Source organism: Mya arenaria, chromosome 15, assembly GCF_026914265.1.
Source record: "Mya arenaria isolate MELC-2E11 chromosome 15, ASM2691426v1".
Lineage (NCBI taxonomy): Eukaryota > Metazoa > Mollusca > Bivalvia > Myida > Myidae > Mya > Mya arenaria.
Window position 1 is genome coordinate 53,731,040 of NC_069136.1, and position 23,992 is coordinate 53,755,031.

The following is a 23,992-nucleotide window of genomic DNA, read 5'->3' on the forward strand; positions in this document are numbered from 1 at the left end:
TTGTCCGCTAGCAGTCGAACCACAATTGCTTTAAATTCAACTTCCTTTGTGATGATGTTTATGTAATTATGAACGTTTTGTAGGTTTAAAATACACATAAGTTTTGCATGTTTGTGCAACAATGACAACAGCCCAATGGTAACCAACACTTAAATGTACGTGTCATATATTTGGTGCTGCGACACAGTATTTTCAGACCCTGTTTTACTATGTCAAGGGCCATAACTCGTGTTTGACCGAGTGAAATGTTAAAAGTGACAGGTGTACAACAGCCTATGCTGACCAACATTATTATAAAGTTTCATGAGTGTACGCGAACTATTGTTTATGTTACATGCAACCTAATATTTTCAGACTTATTGAGTCAAGAGCAATAGCCCTTTATAGCCCAAGATAGTGAATTGTGCCCGAAATGGCAAGCGTACGACAGCCCATGCTGACCAACAGAAGTATGAAGCTTCATGTGTGTACGTCAAATATTATTGGAGCTACATACAACTCGGTCTATTTCGGACGCCACGGGACGGGACGCGACAGGCTGTATAATTATTAACCATATGCCCATATATGAAATACCATTGAAAATGACTCTACATCAATTTCCCATTCTCAGAACGCCTTACCCGGACTTTAAGTGCCCCTTGGGGACCTTGATCAGCCAAGCGTCTTGGGGGACCCGATTTATCAGCCATGCAAATGGACATTAGAAACCGTATATGTTTGTGCACGCGATCGTTAAGCGTCGGGGGACATTTCCGATGCAGAACAAAGATTTTCGATTTATGGCTGGGAGCTAAGATTTTCTCTGATTTTTAATCCTATGCTTGCTAAAACAGTCACATGGCATTAAGGTCGGACTTTGAAATACAGACAATTAAATCGATCAATTGGAGAAAGTCGTAGAAACCTGGTCATAACTAATGACCCGCAAAACATTACCTTAGAATACAGACTTGTTAATAATCACATGTTCACTTGTCGTGTTGTAGCTCAAACTGATATAACCTTTAATTTTTAACGACAACAACGACGAGGCGAGTATGATGATGATGATGATGATGATGATGATGATGATGATGATGATGATGATGATGATGATGATAATGATGATGATGATGATGATGATGATGATGATGATGATGATGATGATGATGATGATGATGCGGAGGAGAAAGAGGACGAGGAGGAGGATGGTGGTGGTGGTGGTGGTAATAAAGGTAGATACAATGGTCATGCTGCTGTTGCTGTTTATTTATTGACGGTGGATGGTGAACCGCGAAACACCTACTTATCTTGTTATTACACATACTGTACCTTAGCGATATTTTAGTCCTGAATGTAATGGTTCATGTAAGGATCAATCAATCGGGAGTGACACCAAAACCACATGTCATAATAAAACACTACAATAAAATGATAACTATCATTTTCTCTCTTTATACCATAATAATAGGCATCTGCCACAAGGAATGTTTGGAATGATATGTGAAACTTTATGAAAACTGTCCCGGTATAGCGAAAACTCGGTCATTTGGAATCAACTACTGTAGTAAAAATCGTTTAAAGGGCTGAACTTGCATGTATTGAGGTAGTAACGCAGAAAATTGAGCAAAACTAACTGTCGGCCGGCTAAGTACTTAAAAATAAAATATTTAGGTCATACAAAACATGTAGGGTACATAGAACAATGTTTTTTTGTTGCAAAGAAATGTTGAATTAATTTTAAAGCAACTACTTCCTCCCTTTAACAATGCCACAGTGAATGTATTATGAGGAAGTTTTCTACGATTAAATTATTTATGTCATGTTTTGTAAAACAGTCTCTCAAAGGCTTAGGCAAATAACAAAAACTCCCGCTGATATCATATATTTTCCTTTTTTTGTTAAAACTTCCCAAACTAAAACATGAATAAGGCAGCGAAAACTATATTAACTAGTAAACAATAACCCGATATACGGCAGGGCAATCAGGAAAAATATCATGGAATCGCATCTCATGCCAAATTTAATTTGTCAATATTGTAATAAAGCTAACCGTATGTTTTGGCAAACATGGGGGCTATTAGTATTCATGTGAATAAATACGTCCCAGACAGAAATACAGCGCAAAAGGGAAATGGGGGGAAACTAGAGAAGTCAATCCTGCGAATCCTTGTGCAAAAATATTCATCAGTCAAAGAAGTATTTTATTTATATGATATAACGGTTTCCAAGGCTGTTACGATCCTTTTCCCAATAAAACTGAACTTTATCTCTTATGATGTTCCTTATTAAGTTATTATAAAACGTATGTATCAAAAAGAAATTTCCACTGTCCTTGACTGATAATGCCACCAATGGAATGTTCGCCATGTCTGACTGAAACTGCCACCTATGAAATGCTCACCGACTGAAACTGCCACCTATGGATTGGTCACCGACTGAAACTGCCACCTATGAATTGCTCACCGACTGAAACTGCCACCTATGAATTGCCCACCGACTGAAACTGCCACCTATGAATTGCTCACCGACTGAAACTGCCACCTATGAATTGCTCACCGACTGAAACTGCCACCTATGAATTGCCCACCGACTGAAACTGCCACCTTTGAATAGCTCACCGACTGAAACTGCCACCTATGAATTGCCCACCGACTGAAACTGCCACCTTTGAATTGCTCACCGACTGAAACTGCCACCTATGGATTGCTCACCGACTGAAACTGCTACCTATGAATTGCCCACCGACTGAAACTGCCACCTTTGAATAGCTCACCGACTGAAACTGCCACCTATGAATTGCTCACCGACTGAAACTGCCACCTATGGATTGCTCACCGACTGAAACTGCTACCTATGAATTGCCCACCGACTGAAACTGCCACCTTTGAATAGCTCACCGACTGAAACTGCCACCTATGAAGTGCTCACCGACTGAAACTGCCACCTTTGAATTGCTCACCGACTGAAACTGCCACCTTTGAATAGCTCACCGACTGAAACTGCCACCTATGAATTGCTCACCGACTGAAACCGCCACCTATGAATTGCCCACCGACTGAAACTGCCACCTTTGAATAGCTTTCCGACTGAAACTGCCACCTATGAATTGCTCACCGACTGAAACTGCCACCTTTGAATTGCTCACCGACTGAAACTGCCGCCTATGAATTGCTCACCGACTGAAACTGCCACCTATGAATTGCTCACCATATATCTTCACAAAGAGAGAGATTCTGAACACGGCTTTTGTGAATAATTCAGAGTTTCAGATGGGAAAAAAATGAAAGACCTTTGTTAAAAAACGATCCATAATTAATCGAAAAACGGCTTTTTTTTAATTGGAATGTTTGTGGTTTCAACTAATTGTGGTTTTTGCTTCATGGACATATGGTTGAAAAGACGCTATAAATTCGAATACAGATACAATAATAATACACAATAGTTTTTGCACTTCATGTTTGTATAACTTATGTAAGTTATGTTAGGAATTGTTGTTCAATGAACAACAACAATGAATAACATCATGTTAACGTACTTTTTGCCGAATGCTCGTTTTATAACTAAATTATTATTCTCGTTCGGAGAGAGAGAGGGCTGGGGAGAGGGGGATAAGAAGACAAAGGCAATTTACCTATCAACATACTATTATGGATATTGTAAAGAACGTATTTAAAAAACAACAACATTTAATTTAAATTATATGAGTGCAATTATGAAGCCTCGCGCGTTTGATAAGATGCAAAAAACCTGATACTATCAGCACCACTGTATGGTTTGTGGATACATAAGACCGCCATCTAATACCCGATGCTATAGCGCATGTATTTTATTTTCCAATTTCAAGTTCTAAAAGACATGCGGCAAGCGATTATACATGTTTTTCTCTGGTAATAACGACATGCATGTCAGGATGGGGAAATCGATATCGGCTCTGAGAGTTCCCTGTCAGATCAGAAGCCCAAGTCGCTGTGAGTCAGGGAGGGTGGCGTCATCAAGCGTCTGCATGAATCAGCGACACCTTCGCCGGAGAGCGCCGGGGTGATTCATGGGGACCACGGCGCCGCGTAATACGAGCGGAGACCAACAGTTCTATACATATCCTTATACGTCCAATTGGCCAAGAAAGAAGTATTTTGTTTACAAGGCATTTTTTTAAATGCTAGCGAGGTCGTTTATCACTTCAATTGCGAAGGATTAATTGAGAAAAAAACGTGGGTAAATAATAACATATATGATGAAAAAGCTCCCTCCTTAAAAAAATAGTTCTTTATTTGTTGTGATAAACAGTAATATATAGGGCAAAATGATTGCAGCGGTGTCTGGGAAACTAAGCCTTTTTTATTTGTCCTTGTGGAGCTATTTGAGAGCCATTGAGTGGGGAACTTTTGACACTCGAGCCCTTGACCTTTGATAGGGCGGTGGGAAGATGAAGCTGCGGTCAATAGTCACATATGTCTTAAGTTACAACGCTTATTCAAAATGAGTTTTTCATTGAAATGATGAAAAATCAAACGCGTGGTATTTATGTCCAGCGAAAATGCCCATTTTGTTCATGTACAGAACACTAGTCTGTGTTTATGTAATGGTTACATATTGTTAGTATGAACTTACAAAAGATAATGGTTTAATGCGACAAGTCGCAAAACAATTTATTTTCTTTAAGTACATACGTTTTTAGCGGTCTACATTATATTGTGTAATGTACACACTAACTTGCCAGCCACCAGTTTATGTCTACCGCTTCACCTGATTAAAATTTTTAACAGCTGACGACTGATATACTGATATAAATGTGTAAAAAAAACTTGAGAAATATTGCCTTCTCGTTAGACAAAATATAAAGTGGACCACTTTAACAGATTTATGTACCTGCTTAACAACAATAATGAACAGGTTGATGTATCTGCCTTACAGCAATAATGATGAAACCTTTGATGTTGTGTTGCATGTCAATGCGGGCTAGTAATAAAATTTCAGCACTTCAGTGCATCTGATTGTTTATTCATTACTCATCAATAGCGGTATATTACTTTAATTGTAAAGAAGGTTTAAAATCAAAGGCGCTTCTCACATGCCATTCTATCAGTTGCTTTGTATTAGGGATTTATAGCACTCTTAGGAGTTATGATGTAAAATCCAAACTGCATCTTTATATATATACATGTTTATCTCTTGTAAAATCGTTGGCAAGACTAAACTCCGTTTTAACTGAATAAAGAGTGTATATCATTTTAGTCAACTATTCTAACTTTTTGTACGACTATTTATGCATAAGGATAGTCCACTTGTAACCCCCGGAATGTGTGGGAGGCATTATATGTCACGCATACTAGGGATGTGAGCATGTTTGACAACCCAAGCCAATTTACCTCAGATAAACTGTTTCACTTGTCCGCCACGCCAATACTGACACTTCTCATCATACAGTGGCCATTAAACTGACCACAATACATAGTTTCAGATTGAGTCTGTTGTCCTCCGCGGTGATAAAATGAAAATATGTCTAAACCAATATTTTATACCCCCGCATTTTGCGACTGACATATAATTATGTAATTTTCAAAAAAAATTGCACCTTGGGCTAACAGGTTTTTGTGGATGTGAGTATTGGATCTTTACAATTAAAACTTTTATTGCATAATGAGCGCCGCTGAGCGAACGCCTACGTGTTCGTTTTTATTCAATTGAAAAATGGGCTTTACTCTTCATAAGAATAATAGAAACGCGGGTTATGGGCCTTGTTGTATATGTGCTTAGTGTCACTGTCAAATTGTGTAACATTCTTTGAGTCATAGCCAAGGTAAAAGTTACACGCCGACGACGACGGCGGTAACAAAATCCGACAACAGCACCTACAACGCCAACAACAACAACAACACAAAACCCATGACGACTGTTTTTCAAACTGATATTGTTTGATGAATTTGACTATTGTTTCAAATATAATTACACCCTCAAGCAAGATGTTGGCTTTCTTAATTGTACTTAAATGTTCAAAATTATATTTTGTCCAATACGATGACATCATTTTTCAATCTGAGCCATCTTTATTTAAGAAAATAAGGAATCGGCCTCTATTGATTTTAATCAGGTGAATCAGTAGATTTAAACAGAGGTTGGCTCTTTAGACAAATTTCATCTCGTTAAAGGGTTATAAGTATATATTTACCAAAATAATTGGTTGTGCGAATTCGACATTACATTTAACCATTTCTTTGTTGTAGAGCATTATCATCACACAAAGCAGAAACAAAGACTTCCTGGATCATAAAAAAAAACGTTACGGAATATGACATCATTCATATTTTATGGCTCATCGGTTTAATAACAAAAACATTATTGATTACCATTCTGATTCGAGGAAAAATATGATACAGCAACTTGGCAGCATTGATAGGAAGCAGGTGGATATGTTAATAGTACGTGACTCGATACTATATGAGTCATCAATTGATCATCAGTACAAAGTCTGTCTTACTTTCTTTGTAAAGATTTCTATCAACAGGGAAGATAAAATAGTACCAGTCATCCTCCTTAAAACATATCTTATAGATTTTCAAAGTCCATAGATCTCATTTATGACTGTATAGCTGCCAGCGATTTTGAATAGCAACAAAACGAGAAAACAAACAACCTACACAACTATCACAATTTCAGCAACAAATATGCTGAAACTGTGTCCCAGCCCTGTGTGCACTGACCTTTTGTTTTTTGGACGAGAGAATGGGCTTAAATTCTCAGTGAAAAATATCAAACGGATGGTCGAATATAAACATTTCTTAAATAACACCGACAACGGCGCCGAAACCGCATACACCGAGGACGACGTTAACACATTTGGGCCATCAGCTGACAGTGTGGACACGTTTTTTTTTTTAAAAGCATAACAAACTAAGTAAATATGTTTACTTTTTATTAAGTGCATTGTTTCGTGTCTTGCGTGCCAAGGTCAGTCTTGGCCAAGAACGGCCTGTCAAGACCCCCGTGAAATTGATTTATATGAAGCAATTATTACCCTACCCCAGGGCGTGTCCGAAATGGCCAAATCTGTCAACGTTACGTTACCGGCGTTTGGACGTTGTGTAAACATTAATTATGACGCTAATGGTCAAATATGTGACACTTGCAAAAGATATGCACTGGATAAACATATTGAATAGTGTGACGTTATCTTCAAATCTGATTTGTTTAAGCTGATCAAGAGATTGAAAATAATGTTTTAAACTTGCACTCTCACAGATTGAAAGTTTTGACAACATTTTTCTTTTTTTATCGTCTTTGAACGAGCCATTTTTTTGCGAAAATGCATGGAAACTAGTGATACAAAACTGCTACAAAAGTCAGATCGCAGGTTTTCATATTTATTATCAGAAATTGATGGCTTTTAAACCATAAAACATCGAATTTCGAACGTAAATATGAATAACTGCGATCTGATATTTTGTTAGCAATCTTATATCACTGGTTTGAAGATATTGAGGCAAAAACTAGGGGGAGTGCAGCTTTAAGAGTTTCACCATGCATGCATCTAGCACACTGTTATATTGTTATAACATACGTAATATCAGTGAAGTTGGTATTGTTTTCCAGTCATCCTAACAACAGTCCTAAAAATAATGCAAGTACTTCACAAACATCAATGCTTCCTTATTGGGAAATGATCTAAGTGCTTGAACTAAAACATATATTTTAAACAATGAAGTGTTCAGAATGCATATGAATAAATAATGTGATTCTATTTTAACTTTACGGTTAGCGATCCCAGGGAGAGTGTGCTTACATTGAAATGCAAATCCGTCAGTGTACATTATATAATTTACAACATAGGAAACAGACATGTTGAATACGTATCTACAATCAGTTTCATAAGGAAACACTGCATAATGTACTTTTATGCATGCATGTTTTATGATAAGGCACTACAGAAATGTAAGTGTTAAACTGAACGTTTTACTATGCTCGTGGTTGGGTCGGGGAGAGGGGTGCTAAATGCTTAGAAAAGAGAGGGAGCTATTAATATGCTAAGAAGGGGAGGGGGGCTAAATGTTAAGATGGGGGAGGGGGCTAAATGCTAAGAAGGAAAGAGGGGGTAAATGCTTAGGAGAGAGAGGGCTCTAAATGCTTAAAAGGAGAGAGGGAGAACTAAATGCTTAGAATGAGAGAGGGGGGACTAAATGATAAGAGGGAAGAGGAGTGCTAAATGCTAATAAGGGAGAGGGGGGCTAAATTCTAAGAAGGGTGAGGGGGGAGGGGCTAAATGCTGAGAAGAGACTGAATGCTTAAAAGAGAAAGGGGGCTGAATGCTTCAAAAACGAGGGAGGACTGAACGCTAAGAAGGGGAAAGGGGGGCTGAGAATGCTAAAAAGGGGTAGAGGGGGGGGGCTTTATGCTAAGAACAAAGAGCTGAAGATGAACTCAAACTATTCAAAGTAGTTGCAGTTCTCCTCACACTTGCTGCCGCTCAACAGCATAAAAAGCACCGTAACGTCAAATTGCAGTTTTGGCTTACGTTACACTTTATACAGAACGATTGGTGCTGTAACGAGCACTACTAGTCATGTCACAATATATTACGTTGCTTGACATAAAAACTGACAAACATGCGATTTGTGATCCATACACATTCACTGAAGTACAGGTGTTAAGTTGTAAACTGACGATTGATTGGTTATTTACCATTCATGTCATTTTCTGAAATATGAATCTTCTCTCATGATTTGTAAACAGCCATCACTTATTTTTTGCCTCAATGTTTGCCAAAGAACGAACATGCTCCTATAGTTGCACTTTTTCTCCCGAAATATGATATTGTAAATGTAACGCATAAGACTATATAGTATAAATATTTGAAAGATTGCCAGTTATGACAGCTACACTCTCTATGCACTTAAACATTCTTTTTTTTAAAGTGCAACCCTGATAATTACGATGCTGATGATTATGGTGGATGATTGATGGTTGATTGATGATGACTGATGAGGCTGAATGTGAGAATGAGGATGATGATGTCAACCCTACTGCTGCTGCTACCACTGCTGTTGTTGCTTCTGAATGGTGATGATGATTAGGCTGATGTCAAATGTCAACCCTACTGCTGCTGCTGCCACAGCTGATGTTGCTGCTGAATGATGGTGATGATGATGATGATGCTGATGTCTGGTGTCAACTCTACTGCTAGAAATGCAGCTGCTATTGCTGTTGATGCTGATACTGATGATGGTTATGAGACCTACGTTAACTACTAATATCATGCACTTAAACTTCCTACTAACAATGCAAATATGTTCAAGTGCAAACCTCAAATGTACAAAGAAAAAAACAAGCCAGCCCTATACATCAGTTTCTCAAAACTCTTCCTGAACGCAAGCGGAATAGTTTCGAATCGGTTTTTAAAATCAACAAAAACAAAGGTTTCCCACAAAGGAATTGGAGACGCACTCATACCATATACGACTTAAGTTAAGGACTTGTTAACAGGCTCATGTCTTGCTTCCGTATGTAAAGAAAGAACTCACGTATCTATTTAAGATACATATAATTAGTAACTATTACTAAAGTGGTGTAGCATAATTGCCTGTACTTAGATACATGCTTTGTATGGGGATTACTTAGACTGAAGTATTGTTGCATTTCATCATAATGTGAAGTGAATCGTCTTGACAAAATAGCAATCATTTGATTTATAAAATGAATTCATCATCATCAATTCCATCATCATCATCATCATCATCATCGTCGTCGTCGTCGTCGTCGTCGTCGTTGTCATCGTCGTTGTCGCCGTTGAATGTCGACATCATTACCACCATTATAACCATAATCATCCTTATGTACAACATGTTCATGTTAGATATGAGCGTAGCTTTACCAACATCCTCATCAACAACATCATCATTATTTGTTTTAAGCTAACTGCTCAGTACAATCTGCTTGTTATTCGATTTCACTTCATTGGTTTGAAATCAAAGTTTCTTTTATAAGGGTTTGCCATATGTTCTAAATGCCGGTCAATCTTAGGTCAGACCGTATCTAATTAAATACTAATTTAACCTCTCAACTTGAAAGGGGTTAGATAAATATTCCTGTCAGTCAAAACTTTAACCCCGGGGCTCGCGAAAAACTTCTTGTGTTATTTATTATAACATAAATATCGGGTTGGCTCATTGTAAACAGTGTAGATTTATGTTTATATACATTATTACAGGAATCGCAACAGTTGTTTATAATTTGGTGTCTGTTACAAGACTGGGAAGGTATCATACTTGTATATCATCAGAAAGATGAAATAAATGTGGTTTTGAATTTTAGATGAAGCTGGCATTCCTAATCGATGATGAACAAGTTCCATGCTGGAAATTCATGTATCATGAAACAAAATTTGATATTGCCAAGCTTTGTTGAAAATAAACAAAAGTTATAGTATATATTTTGCTTGACAACATTGCTCTGAGATATTACGTATGCAAAATTGGTTCAGTAATGGTTTCATAATGCCATTACAAGAGAAATTTAAATGAATGAATGGTTGATTAAATCAGATTTCGCCTGCGTGTTCCGGTAAGATTTCTCTGCGGTGCCATTTGGAAATGTCAGTACTGCAGCGTCTGTCTTTTATTTTAATTTTATAGATTTTTGTAAGAAACGCTCACAGCTGCAACCGGAACGTTGCATAATTTGAGGTCTGGTAATTGATTCCATATTTTCTGCAGAAAGTGTGCTTGCTTGACGCTTTGGTTCCAAATCCGCGTGCTTTCATAGTCGGGCGACCATATTTTTTGTAAAATTGTCGTCTGCAAGTTTTAATGAATATTGATAAAATTACACGACCTTTAAAATAAGTCGTATTCTTTTCTAACTAACATAAAATATTAACTTACGTGTAGTTTCGTCAGCACCCTCCATTTTTGAGTATTTGTCACTTGATTTTATCAATAAAATCCGAAACGTTCACAAAATATCACTCAGAGTCGCTCAGGCGCTTATTCCCAGACGCTGCAGTCGGAAAATGATGGCTGAATGAAAGCGAGGCTTCAGCTAAATGCGCCACCGTGCGGTTATGACAAATGCATGACACATCACATTGATAAGGGAGATAAACGTGATGGAGCGTATAGAACACACAGCTGTATTACCTTTCGTGAAAGGGACTTGTGTACTACATATAATTCAAATGATCAAGACCGCATAAGTTTGTACATTATTGAGGTGTCTGTATATTATTTTCAATTATTAAATTTAAACAAATGAAAAAAGTCATATGTAAGTACAATTTTTATTTCAATGTATTAATTTCAATTTTGATTATTCTTTTAGTTTATGAAAAGAGTGTGTCCGCTTTATTTCTTTTTGAGAAGCAAAAACGCTACGTATATTACCATAATATCATATTGATAACACAAATTAAAGTGAAACGTGTATTATCTCGTCCCAATCGACATTCAAATAGTTCCAAATATCTCTCCAGCAGCCGTGTTACGTTAACGGATACGCGACGCCTTCAGAATTATCGTTTCCGTCTGGCCGGCCAGTTTTGGCGGCGCTTTCTTGCGTTTCTGGTCGACAGCGAAGCAGTTCCAGATGCGCAGCGTCTCGTCGGCGGCGGCGGAAGCGACCATGGTGCTGTCGGGCGACATAGAGAGGTTCAGAACCCGCGCCTTGTGGCCTGAAAGAACAAAAAGAACCTTTTCTGTACTATGTATTTAAATGAAAGTATGATACAGTCGAGGTTATTTATCATGTGTATTTGATTATAAAATATAAGTTTGATCCTTTCATTTCAAAACTCTTTTTTTGCTTATATTTAAAATAAATATAGTAATATATTTTTTAACTTGTTAAACAATGTTTATGTTGCTATTTCGATTAATTGTTTTCTATTGTAATACAGTACTTTTTATACACGTTGTGCTAATTAGATATTGATTCCATATACTGACTTAATGTAACATGTTGCATCTTTGCATTGACATTCACTTGCAGTATATAAGTGTATATTATACTATATAATAAGTATATATGCATATCCCGGAACACGAATGAAAAATATATTGATTGATTGATTGATTGATTGTCAAGGAGTAATGTAAAGTAAATGTGGTATTGTGGTGTGAAGTAAACCTAAGTACCCGGAGATTAAACAGCTTTTCCAGTTTTGTGACATTCAGCCGGACTCATGTACGCCAATAATCGACTCGAGACGCCTTGGTGAGCAGCGAGAACTAACCAGACAGGCGGTTATGTTAACATGCTTTCATACGACTTAACAACAGGGTCAAAAGTCACGTTCCACTTGTTGTAATGCATAAACTGAACTTAGAGGTTCATCTCTATCTTATCTAAAGCTGCATCCCTATTTTTAGAGGGGCAGTTCTTACAATAGATGAGCAGCTCGTATGTTCCAAAAAAAATAGAAATGCATCGCTATATTTTACGGTGGCACAAAGGTGACGTCACACCCGCAACTCTTTATGAAATATTGTGGCCATAACTTAGTATCTTGTGGCCATAACTTAGTAAGTTGTAGCCACAGCCATAACTTAGTAAGTTGTAGCTACAACTGTTTATCTTGTGGCCATAACCTAGTAAGTTGTAGCCACAACTGTTTATCTTGTGGCCATAACTTAGTAAGTTGTAGCCACAACTGTTTATCTTGTGGCCATAACTTAGTAAGTTGTAGCCACAACTGTTTATCTTGTGGCCATAACCTAGTAAGTTGTAGCCACAACTGTTTATCTTGTGGCCATAACCTAGTAAGTTGTGGCCACAACTGTTTATCTTGTGGCCATAACCTAGTAAGTTGTGGCCACAACTGTTTATCTTGTGGCCATAACTTAGTAAGTTGTAGCCACAACTGTTTATCTTGTGGCCATAACCTAGTAAGTTGTAGCTACAACTGTTTATCTTGTGGCCATTACTTAGTAAGTTGTAGCCACAACTGTTTATCTTGTGGCCACAAGTAGCTAGGTTATGGCCACAATATAAATAAAGTGTTGCGGATGTCATCTCAGTACCACCATTATATTTCGATTTGCACCACTATCTAAAAATTAGAGACGCACATCTGCTCTATTTTCGGCTTAAAGCGAATTTGACCCCGATGGTACGCCATACTTTCATCAGTTCAAGCTATTTTTATTGAGCTCATGCTAGTTGTAAGGAATTCGATCCAGATCGTCCCCTGGTATATAAACCTTAAACAAGGTCAAAAGAACATATCTCTGACGGAACTCGAAGTCATGACCTCTTTAGTGATAGACACTGGGTTCCAAACGTACGTTCAAGTCGCACCGTGAAACCCTTAATGCTTAAGAAAATGCAGTTTCAAAGAGATATCTGTCTTGGCGCAGTTCCCATGGGAGTGAGCTTTCATTCAACGTCCTCTGATAATACAGAAAGAGTGTTTTAATCAATTAAAGTGCTCAGTGAAACATGCTACAGAAGTGGTGAAACGAACACATTCGAAAAGTTCCATGATAAGCCCTGCCTAATACCTTCCAGGTCGGCGACCTTGGCGAGGTCCGGGTAGCGCCATATGGACAGCTGGTTCTGGGAGAACCCGTGACCGGAAACTAGTTCATTGTGCTCTTGATTCCACAAAACCGCGCACACCTGAAACACACCACCGGAAGTTCATTTTGGTATTTGCCATATTTGGACTCAGTTGGGAGCACGAGCTTCTTTCTCGACCCCCCCCCCCTCCAACGTCTTACTCCGCTCCTCGCTCTAAAGTCGAAACAGGGACTGTGCCTTAGGTGTTAGCATAAGGGATGTTATAGTTCGTACCTATTAATTTTGTCTCGAGTTTGACGGAAGCCCGTTTCATGGGTAGAAACCAGTATTGGTAGCATTTTAAGAGGCAATGAAAAAGTGCTCTATCGAGCATCTATCGTAACAAGCTTCAATTATATTATTCCGATTGATTGAACATACGCACTAAAAATATCGAGGGAATAGTGTCCACCACTACCACCACCTCTCCCCTGGAACAATGTAGACACAAATCAGGTGGTGCTCTTCCACCGCCTAACAACCACCATACCCTGTACCACGTTTCGAGCTTACAACTTTTTGTTTGGAGTCCGGTTGGACGCGGGAGAGGTTTTCATACCTCAAGCCGAAAGTCGCCCCCCCCCCCCCCCCGATATCTAATTCTGGCCCCTTTGCTAGTCGAACTTATTTTTTTGCGGTAATGATAGCTCCATTTGGTTTTCAAAAAATGAACTACATGTATAACTCAAATGCCACACTTAGTGCATGTCAAAATGTGTATTTAATAACTACGAGATATGTTGAACAACTTTCCTGTGATTTGGCGTCGACAGACGTCAGGGGACATCCGGTATTGACGTTCCACAGTCGGATATGGCGGTCCGCCGTGCCGCCGCCGCTGGCCAGGATGTTTTGTTGCCACGGGCACCAGGACAGCGCCTAAGAAGAGTTTGTCAATTAAAACAAATGAATACAAGTTTCAAACAAAAACAATAAAAGAATTGATCTTAGTAGATCTTCATAAATGTACTGTGAATGTCCAAATGCTTTCATGCCAATAAATGGAACTAATTGCTAAGATGATCAAATGAAATAATTCGACATGTATTAAACACTGGACAAACTAATGTTGGGACAATGTGAAGTGAAAATGTGTTATGCAAATGTTCGAAATGTTTCAAGTCAGCACATTTATTCTTTTAAATAAATTCACCTTGACGGCCGCCTGATGGTGCGTCAAGGTAAGTAACGGCGTGACGTCACCACCGAGCGTGTTGGGCCAGACGTTGAGGACGTTATCGTTACCACCGCTTGCGAGGTGGCGGCCGTCAGGGGACCAGGCGAGCCCGCAGACGTCCTGGGTGTGGTTGGCCAGAGTCCCAATGTTGTGATTGGCTACACGAACGTCAGAGTGGTGGATTGCACCAGATCGGGAGCCGCTGAATCAGATAGTTTACCCTTTTTTTGTATTTAAGTTTTCATATTGTGTTGTTGCTGTTGTTGTTTGTTTAAGCGCCTATACGTTTGTTTTCGGTTATATGTTTTGAATGTTGTTTGTTTGCTTTACACGTTTTTAGATTTCAGACCTTTTGTTTGGAACATATCATTCAAAACACAAACATTGACCCCATTTTCACAATCATCATCATCATCATCATCATCATCATCATCATCATCATCATCATCATCATCATCATCATCATCATCATCATAATCATCACCACCACCACCACCACCACCACCACCAACACAACCACCACAGCCGCCCACCACCAACACAACCACCACAGCCGCCGCCAGCGCCGCCGCCGCCACCACCACTAACAACAACAACAACACCGCCACCTCCATGATATGCCTACCTAGAGACGACATGGTTATTCCAGGATAGGGAGCCGACCCGGGCAGCGTGTCCCGTCATACTCCGGATCTTCTTCTGGGTAGGCACGTCCCACAACTAAGAGAAAAACAAAAAGTATGTACAAGAGTGGCGCCCCTTTATTTGTCCCTCGTATGAACGTTTCAAAAAGACGCACTATACAATTAAGGATATAAATATTCACATAATATTATTTATTCATTAACATATTTAAAGTGAAACTCTTATTCAAAAATCAATACATACAAATGTATAACAAACATCAATTTTGACTTATAAATCTTAAACTACTTACTAAATAAATTATTATAATATGGAAAATATTATTTACTGATAGCAAGATTGTAACTGTGTATTTGATAGCAGAAAGCTCAAAAAATATTAAATGGTTGGTGAATGCTAAAAGATTTACTGTGGTCTACAATAGTCACATAAGATAGATACCGTGTGTTATGCTCATTTCTTTCAATTTAAACTCGGTATCCTTCATAAGAACCATTGTTTTCTATACATTTGTTTTCTATATTTATTTATCCTTTTTGGAATACTAAAACAAAATTATTAATTGTGTTAGATCTTATTTGGGAGTAAGAGTGCATCTTTAAACTTGGGGAAAACTATGCAAATAGACATAGGGATGGAGAAATCATAGAATATAATCATATAGTCATCGTTGGGCAACCAGTATCGGCGAATAATGATTATGATTAACCATCGAACTTATTTCATTTTTCTTCAAAAACATGGAGGCGACGTGTATAATATCATTTTTAGAAGCATTATTAACATCGCATATTCAAAAATAATGTTGTTGTTTTTCTGCCATTCAATATATAGGGTCAATTAATAAGACATAGAAATTGTTGAAATAAATAATAACAAGAGCACCGCGAAACGGAGCATTATACGCCCGAAGAAGATTCGGCTTGAGGTCTTTAATAAACATTTAGGTTATGCTAGTATACTGCTTACTAGGTGTGAAGTGTTTACAACAAAGGCTTAAACTTCCAATATTGAAACTTTAATGATACTTAAGTTAGCAGTGCTAATAAAAACCTTTGTTCAACAGTATTTTTTTACAACATAGAATAATTGTAAAACAACATACATACTGGTAAGTAGTGCAATGAAGGATGTACTAATATGGAATCAGATTTTATGAAATGAAATATTTTTTATAAAATCAGCATACAAATATGGTTGGTACATATCTCCTAAATTACCCGATTACCAGCCAGCCCAGCACAATCTATTGTCTGTGTAATATGTCTCCAACACGCCTGCCTTACAGCCGTCCATGTTTGTGAAGATGAGGTCTATTGTTGAATTAAAGTCATTGGTGGGACATTCTAATATTTGTGAATACGAGTGCTTGTTCATGAATGTTTTCAGGATTAGTTTGTTCTGTGAATGTTCACACCAGTCAATATTAAAATCTCCAAAGTTGTGGCCTGGACACGGAATTGCTAACGCCCCCCAGTGAAATTAGCCTTTGAGGTACGGACGTGGAAAGCATGCTTGACAAATCCTTTTAATGTAGAGATGATTTGTATAAAGTTATTTGAAAATTGCTTTAGTAGTAACCCAGTTATGGCCTGGACATGGAAATGCTAACGTCCCCCCCCATGGTGATTCTAGTGTTTGAGGTATGGACCTGGAAATTGCGCGCGACACATCCTTTTAATGTAGTGATGATTTGTATAAAGTTATTTGAAAATCGCTTTATTAGTTACCAAGTTATGGCCCCGACACGAAATTGCTAACACCCCCCAGTGAAATTAGCCTTTGAGGTACGGACCTGGAAAGCATGCTTGACAAATCCTTTTAATGTAGAGATGATTTGTATAAAGTTATTTGAAAATTGCTTTAGTAGTAACCCAGTTATGGCCTGGACATGGAAATGCTAACGTCCCCCCATGGTGATTCTAGTGTTTGAGGTATGGAGGAAATTGCGCGCGACACATCCTTTTAATGTAATGATGATTTGTATAAAGTTATTTGAAAATCGCTTTATTAGTTACCAAGTTATGGCCCGGACACGGAATTGCTAACGGGCGGACAGACGGACAGACGGACAGACAGACGGACAGACGATGGAGGCCATAACATAATACGACCCTTCGGGCGTATAAAAAACGTTTATTTTCAGTATGTTCATTTCGATTCGATTATGAAATTTGTCCGATTATCCAATATAAGTAGTATTTGCCTGAATGCATACATGTGGCCGAGTGTTCAGCACTTCGTTCAAGTGAACAACGTTGTTAACGCCATCGTTGTTAACTTTCAAACTTTTACTGCTCTGAATATTCAATGGATATACTTGTGATCTAAAGTATTTCTACCACGATTAAAGATAAATCTTTCAGCTGGAAATGTTTTATTTAAATACATCTGAACATCATCAAAGATTTCACGTTCAAAACTTAACAACGATCTCTAAAAATCACGTTGTTAACTTTAACATCGTTCTGAACAGTCGGCCCATGAGTTACATAACTTTGCGAGCAACACTCAAAACACTCCCCCTCTAAATCCCATTTTACCTCGACATGTCCGAGACTATTCCCGACGGCCAGAATGGATCCCTGCGTTATCCACTTTACGGCGGACACGTACTCACTAGGTGTATCCATTTCCGTCAGCTGTACAATGGAGCCGGAAGACGCGTCCCAGATGAAGACGGCTGCTCCGAGCGCTACCGCCACGTGATTGTTGGACGACCAGTCAAGCAGGTTCAGGTCTTGAACCGGAAGTGAAAATAGAATGGGAATGAAGTGGCAGACATCTTTAAATGCACGTGCACACATAAGTACTATACCGGAAGTAGAGGAGAATGCAACAGAAAAACATACATGACTTTAATTTAATGTTAGGGCGGTTCGTCTAGATGTACAGTAGGTTCAGGTGTTGATACCGGAAGTTGAGCAAACCTTAAGATGTATTGACAGACTAAGTCACTCAGTTTTAATCAAAGAGTATGGACCCGAAACCAGTGGAGATCCCAGAACATGTTCGTGACCCCTATACATAAAACAGTCATAATTTAGCTCGGGGCATCTAGGATTCTCTCGAGGATCTAAGGCAGGGGTGGGTCCATGAGTTGACGTTAGAATGTGTGTAACTTAGGGGCGCAACCTTTTGACGTGTGCCCCTACCTGAGAACCGTAAATATATTGCATAAACTATTTGTATGTTGGCTTAGGGTTACTGACTCAAGACCATTGTAACAATTTGTAGTAAAAAAGGTGAATTTTGAGCATGTTTTATAACTCTTGTCACTCACATATTGATATAAAAGTAAACTTTAACTATTTTAGAGGGGCGCGCGCCGAAAGCGCCCCCCACCCCTAAATCCGCAAGTGTAAGGAATCACACTATTGGCACCCTGGCCCGGCCACTTACCCATGTTCTCGACCTCTACACTTACAATAGTCATCCAATAGTTCGGGGGCGTCCAGGATTCTCTCCGGAACCTTGGGGATTACCCTCTTGGGTCCCTGGCCCGGTCCCCAGGCCTTGTTCTTGCTGTATATCACTTGGAGGTTGTTCGTGTGGCCTGAAATATTGCACTTGACGATCTGACAAAATATGTTGTTGTTTTTTTCTTATTATAATAACAGATTGTGTCCTACTATTGGAGCAAGCGCCAATACATAATGCCCCACATTTGCAGTTGCTTGTCCTTTAAATTTAAAACTATACTATAATATGATTTTATAAAATATGTAACCATGCAACTTGTAAATGCCTGGGCCGGTATTTATCAAACATCTTAGGTCATTTCCTTACTTAAGTCATTTTACTAAGTTAACTTTATCACTGGTCATTTGATATGATAACTTAAGAATATATGAAATACTTTTTTTTCATTGATGCTTATATTGAATAGACATGCTGTTATTCTAAAATCACTTATACTTTTCTTTCAATTTGACAATGAACATTGTAAGGATTTGACTTAAGTTAAGAAATGAGTTAAGTCATGACCAATTTTAAGTCATTTTCCTATGTAAGTATCTTACTAATAATATGATAAAATAAATTGAAAATATCTGAAACATTTCATCGACATTGATTTTATTGAATATATTTTACTTTATATAAAAACACTTACACTTTCCTTTAAATTTGGCTTTGAAACATTTAAGAAATCGACTTATATGTAACTTATGAAATGACTTAAGATGCTTTATGAATACCGACCCTGGCCTGTTATACGTAATGCATATCACACACAAAACGTCCGTATTTTCTAAACAAGAAGGCCATGGCGGCCCATAAACGCTCACCTAAGCAAAGGGCCACAACTCTGTGATAAAGCAATAATATTTTTTTGCAATTTAAACATATCTTTATTGATGCCGATGCCTTGATTTATATTTGTAAAATTATATAATATTAAAGATAAAGTTATCTTACTTGATTAAAGAAGAAGGTTAGATGTTGGGAACCTGTGTGTAAAGTTTCAATGTCATACATGATGTATTCGCTGAGGTATTGACTTTAAAGTGGTTACATGCAAAACCTTAACAAGAAGTTCTATGTCGAATAAAAAGGGGCCATTATTTGAATTTAATGCAAACAAGAGTTATCTAACTTTGTACCATTGTATTTAGTCTCAATGCAATACCTCAAGTAGTTGCTGAGATATTAACCTTTGTGTGCTTACACGCAAAACCTTAACCAGACATTCTAAGTCGAAAAATAAAGGCCAATTATTTTCATTAAATGCAAACTAGAGTTTTCTAACTTGGTTAATTAAGTAGGTTGGATGGTTGAGTACCATTGTATAAAGTCTCAATGCAATACCTCAAGTATTGCTGAGATATTAACCTATGTGTGCTTGCACGCAAAACCTTAACCAGAATTTCTAAGTCGAATAATAAAGGCCTATTATTTGCATTAAATGCAAACTAGTGTTATCTATCTTGGTAAATTAAGTAGGTTGGATGGTTGAGTACCATTGTATAAAGTCTCAATGCAATACCCCAAGTAGTTGCTGAGATATTAACCTATGTGTACTTACACGCAAAACCTTAACCAGAATTTCTAAGTCGAATAATAAAGGCCTATTTTTTGCATTAAATGCAACAAAAAGTTATCTAACTTGGTTAATTCAGTAGGTTGGATGGTTGAATAACATTGTATAAAGTCTCAATGCAATACCTCAAGTAGTTGCTGAGATATTAACCTATGTGTGCTTGCATGCAAAACCTTAACCAAGGTGTGACGCCGACGCCGACGCCGACGCCTGGGTGAGTAGTATAGCTCTCCATATTCTTCGAATAGTCGAGCTAAAAATGAAGTTGGCCATTTTGTTGTTGTTGTTGTTGTTGATGATGATGATGATCAATCGTGACCCCTTTTTGTATTTTTCAAGAGGGTCACCCAAGGAAGCTTCCTGTAAAGTTTCATTGAATTTGGAGTGGTAGTTTCAGAGGGATGTTTTTTAAAGCAAAACAGGAAGTCAGCTATTTTGTTGTTGTTGCTGTTGTTGTTGTTGTTGTTGTTGTTGATCAATCGTGACCCCTTGTTGTATTTTTGTAGAGGGTTGCGAAAGGAAGCTTCCTGTAAAGTTTCATTGAAATTGGACTGGTAGTTTCAGAGGAGATATTTTTTAAAGCCAAACAGGAAGTTGCCCACTTTGCTGTTGTTGTTGTTGTTGATCAATCGTGACCCCTTCGTTGTAATTTTGTAGAGGGACGCCCAAGGAAGCTTTCTGTGAAGTTTCATTGAATTTGGCCAGGTAGTTTCAGAGGAGATGTTTTTAAGCAATTATTGACGGACGGACGGACGGACGGACTGACTGACGGACGGACGACGGACAAAGACCGATCACAATAGCTTCGTGCTCTGGTGAGCTAAAAAAAAGGATGTCCTACTTTCATTACTATATCAAAGGGAGATTACTCGTACATAAATAAGGAAAAAAAAGCTCATTTTAGGTATCGAAACATGGGACACCGGTTTGATATAGTTGAACTATTCCAACCTTCAGCAGGTTTGGGCTTGTTGTCCTTGAAGGATAGTATTCTCTGGTCCTCGGGGATGTTCATGGCGGCACCCAGCTGACGCTGGTACTCGACGCGTGTCGGCGACTGGTTCTCCTCGTCCTCTGCTTCCTGTCGCGGCTTCATCGTGTAGCCGGCAAGGTCGAAGTCAGTGTTGGAGCGGCTTGGTATGAACCTTAAACGAAAATTAATAATCGATATCAAAAAATAATCAAAGATGTGGCTTTGTTATTGTTAGCAAAAAAATAACACTAATTCAGCATAGTGTAAGAAAGCGACATCAAATTCCTTTGTTATTCTTTCTACCTATTTCGTTAAAAATATTTGTTGTCATTACGCTCGGCATAACGCTCGGAAAGAATACGTTATATTCCGAGTTTGCCGGAAATGGACGAGTTGTTACGATCGCCTTTATTGATATCATGCTAGCCATGCAAAGCTGCGTACCTGTCAATCTGGTGCTGGGGACCAGACCCTTTGTTTGGCGTCTTTGAGGGGGTCTTCCAGCGTCCCCGATGCTGGGGGACTGGTAATCTCCCCGGGGATTTCCCGGGGGTACGGGCAGTCTTCGGCGTCTTCACGGACCTTGCTGAGTCCGGAACATTGGGTGTCCGCGCAGACCGAGGGGATCCCAGGCTGACGGCTTTAAGAAGAAGATATGGTAATTTGGTTGTTTCATTTATGTGAATAATACCCGGTATAATTAACTGCTTTACGAAAATTGAATGCTAGTGGTCTTGAGAATTACGAACAAAATTATGAAGCTCCTAGAAACACCGAACTATGACTTTCTAGCATTAATTGAGTACTATATAGTCAATTTTAAAGTGACACATGCATAATAAACATAAATTTTGAGTGATAAACCTTTAACTACTTACTAAATGATTATTTTATGGAAAATATTAATTACTGATAACAATACTGTAACCTTGTATTTAATAGCTGAAAACGCACAAATATTAAATGATTGGTGGGTCCTGAAAGATTTACAGTGTTTAACTTTCGTCTCATATGGAAAAAATACTGTGTTTTCTGCACTTTTCTTTCAAAATAAACACGGTATCCTTCATCACAACTATTATTTTCGATATTAATTCAACCTTTTCGGTAAATTAAAACAATTGTTTTATTGTGGAACATCTTTTTTGGAGTAAGAGTGCATCTTTCAAACCTTTTTTGATATCAAAGGCAAATTATCATGATAAACAGTATACATGTTTATACCAAATAAGAATTCAACAGAGATGCAGATAGACATTTAAACAAAAGACAGGTACGACCGCATCCCAATGCAAACACGTCGGTGCAACACACTATAATTCCGAGAGGGGTTACCTAGGCCGGACGCTGACTTCCGGTTAAATCTCATGGCGGGGCCGGACTGTAGGGGTGCGTCTAGCCGCGTCAGCTCCGTGACCAGATTGTCAAACTTGAAGTGTGACATGTCGTGGTGGACAGGAAACTATATCTTTGAACAAAAAATAAATATCGAGATAAAGTCGTTTACAATGCTGGAGAGCGTTTTCAGGGCGAGGAATCACGTGACTTGAAGGGGTTATCACAGGGGTCACCTCGGGTCACAACCGATGTAAACAAACATTTAGGTGACGTTAATTTCTAAATAACATTTTTGACGCAAGGATAAAATTTTGGCCAACGATTGCATCATTAAAGTACAAACAAATCTAAAATACCTCACACGTGTAAACGCAGTATATAGCATAATATGTTATAGGCTAAGAAATATTTTCATATCTTTTAAAAGTTAAAAAAATTTTTTTTAGAAATTAACGTCAATTGATTGTTTGTTTACACGTGATTCCTCACCCTGCTTTTTTGCCAAGGATTACAATATCTAGCACTACATTGATACTTTGAGTGATTGTATTAATATAATAAATGTTACTATGCTTAATTTATATTACGAAAGGTCAAGGTCAACTTTAAGCATTTAATGGTCACAAGTCCGGACAAATCAGAGCAAAGTGGCTTGTTATGTAAATTATCCCAGGTATTATCATACTGTACACACCATTTTACAAAGTTTGGTGACCATAGGCTGAATTTAAAATAGCTTAAATCAGAAAGCGGACGTGGACAATGTGGTCAAAGTTTTACAACTCAAGGGCCATAACTCAAGACTTCACTAAAATAATCTGATTGTTTATCGAATCGTTCGAGATACTATCTCTATTGACACTTTACTAAATTTAAAAGTTTTCTTTTTTATTGTACTCTTCTTTTTACTGTAGTACTGTAACCACGCTACTACTGTGGCATACAGCTGACACGTTTGATACTTTTTTATCTCAACATCATAATAAAAAACATATATATTAGCCAAACAGCGGTTGTGGGCACCTTATGGACATCAAAATGTTCACTAAATATAATAAGTTAGGTCGTGACTTACCCGACGTAGTTCACTTATATTCCATTCGTCTACACTTCCAAACTAATTGTGTAATTTCAAAAAGCTCTCTTTGCAGCTTTGTTGTTCGTGTCACGGTCAGCTGACATTTGACCCGATGCAAACCGTCTTAGCATTACAGATTACCGGTTTTGCTAAACATCATGTACATACCACAGGCGGCAGTTGCGTTGAAATGACCCACTCTATGGCCAC

At 38.2% G+C, this 23,992-nt stretch overlaps 2 protein-coding genes across 2 annotated transcripts in view; both read right to left on the minus strand.

Annotated features, from left to right (window-relative positions):
- LOC128219816 (uncharacterized) overlaps positions 1-11,018 on the minus strand; it is a 49,171-nt gene extending 38,153 nt beyond the window's left edge. The window contains exon 1 of the mRNA XM_052927869.1: positions 10,860-11,018. Within this exon, the coding sequence (XP_052783829.1) occupies positions 10,860-10,884 (25 nt within the window). The 5' untranslated portion in view covers positions 10,885-11,018. The remainder of the gene's footprint in view (positions 1-10,859) is intronic.
- Positions 11,019-11,459: 441 nt separating this feature from the next.
- Positions 11,460-22,810, minus strand: LOC128220668 (cell division cycle protein 20 homolog). Its single transcript, XM_052929157.1, has 10 exons — positions 22,702-22,810; positions 21,811-22,006; positions 21,345-21,538; positions 18,780-18,908; positions 17,896-18,092; positions 15,333-15,427; positions 14,684-14,909; positions 14,263-14,409; positions 13,473-13,590; positions 11,460-11,644 (listed from the first exon to the last, which is right to left on the minus strand). The coding sequence occupies exons 1-10, from the start codon at positions 22,808-22,810 to the stop codon at positions 11,460-11,462; spliced, it is 1,596 nt and encodes a 531-aa protein (XP_052785117.1).
- Positions 22,811-23,992: the final 1,182 nt, after the last annotated feature.

Coding starts and splice junctions, on each gene's coding strand:
- LOC128220668 (XM_052929157.1), bottom strand. CDS start 22,810: ATGTCACACTTCAAGTTTGACAATCTGGTCACGGAGCTGACGCGGCTA. Junction 22,007..22,701: donor GAAGTCAGCGTCCGGCCTAG/GTAACCCCTCTC, acceptor TTCTTCTTAAAG/CCGTCAGCCTGGGATCCCCT. Junction 21,539..21,810: donor CCCCAGCACCAGATTGACAG/GTACGCAGCTTT, acceptor TTTTCGTTTAAG/GTTCATACCAAGCCGCTCCA.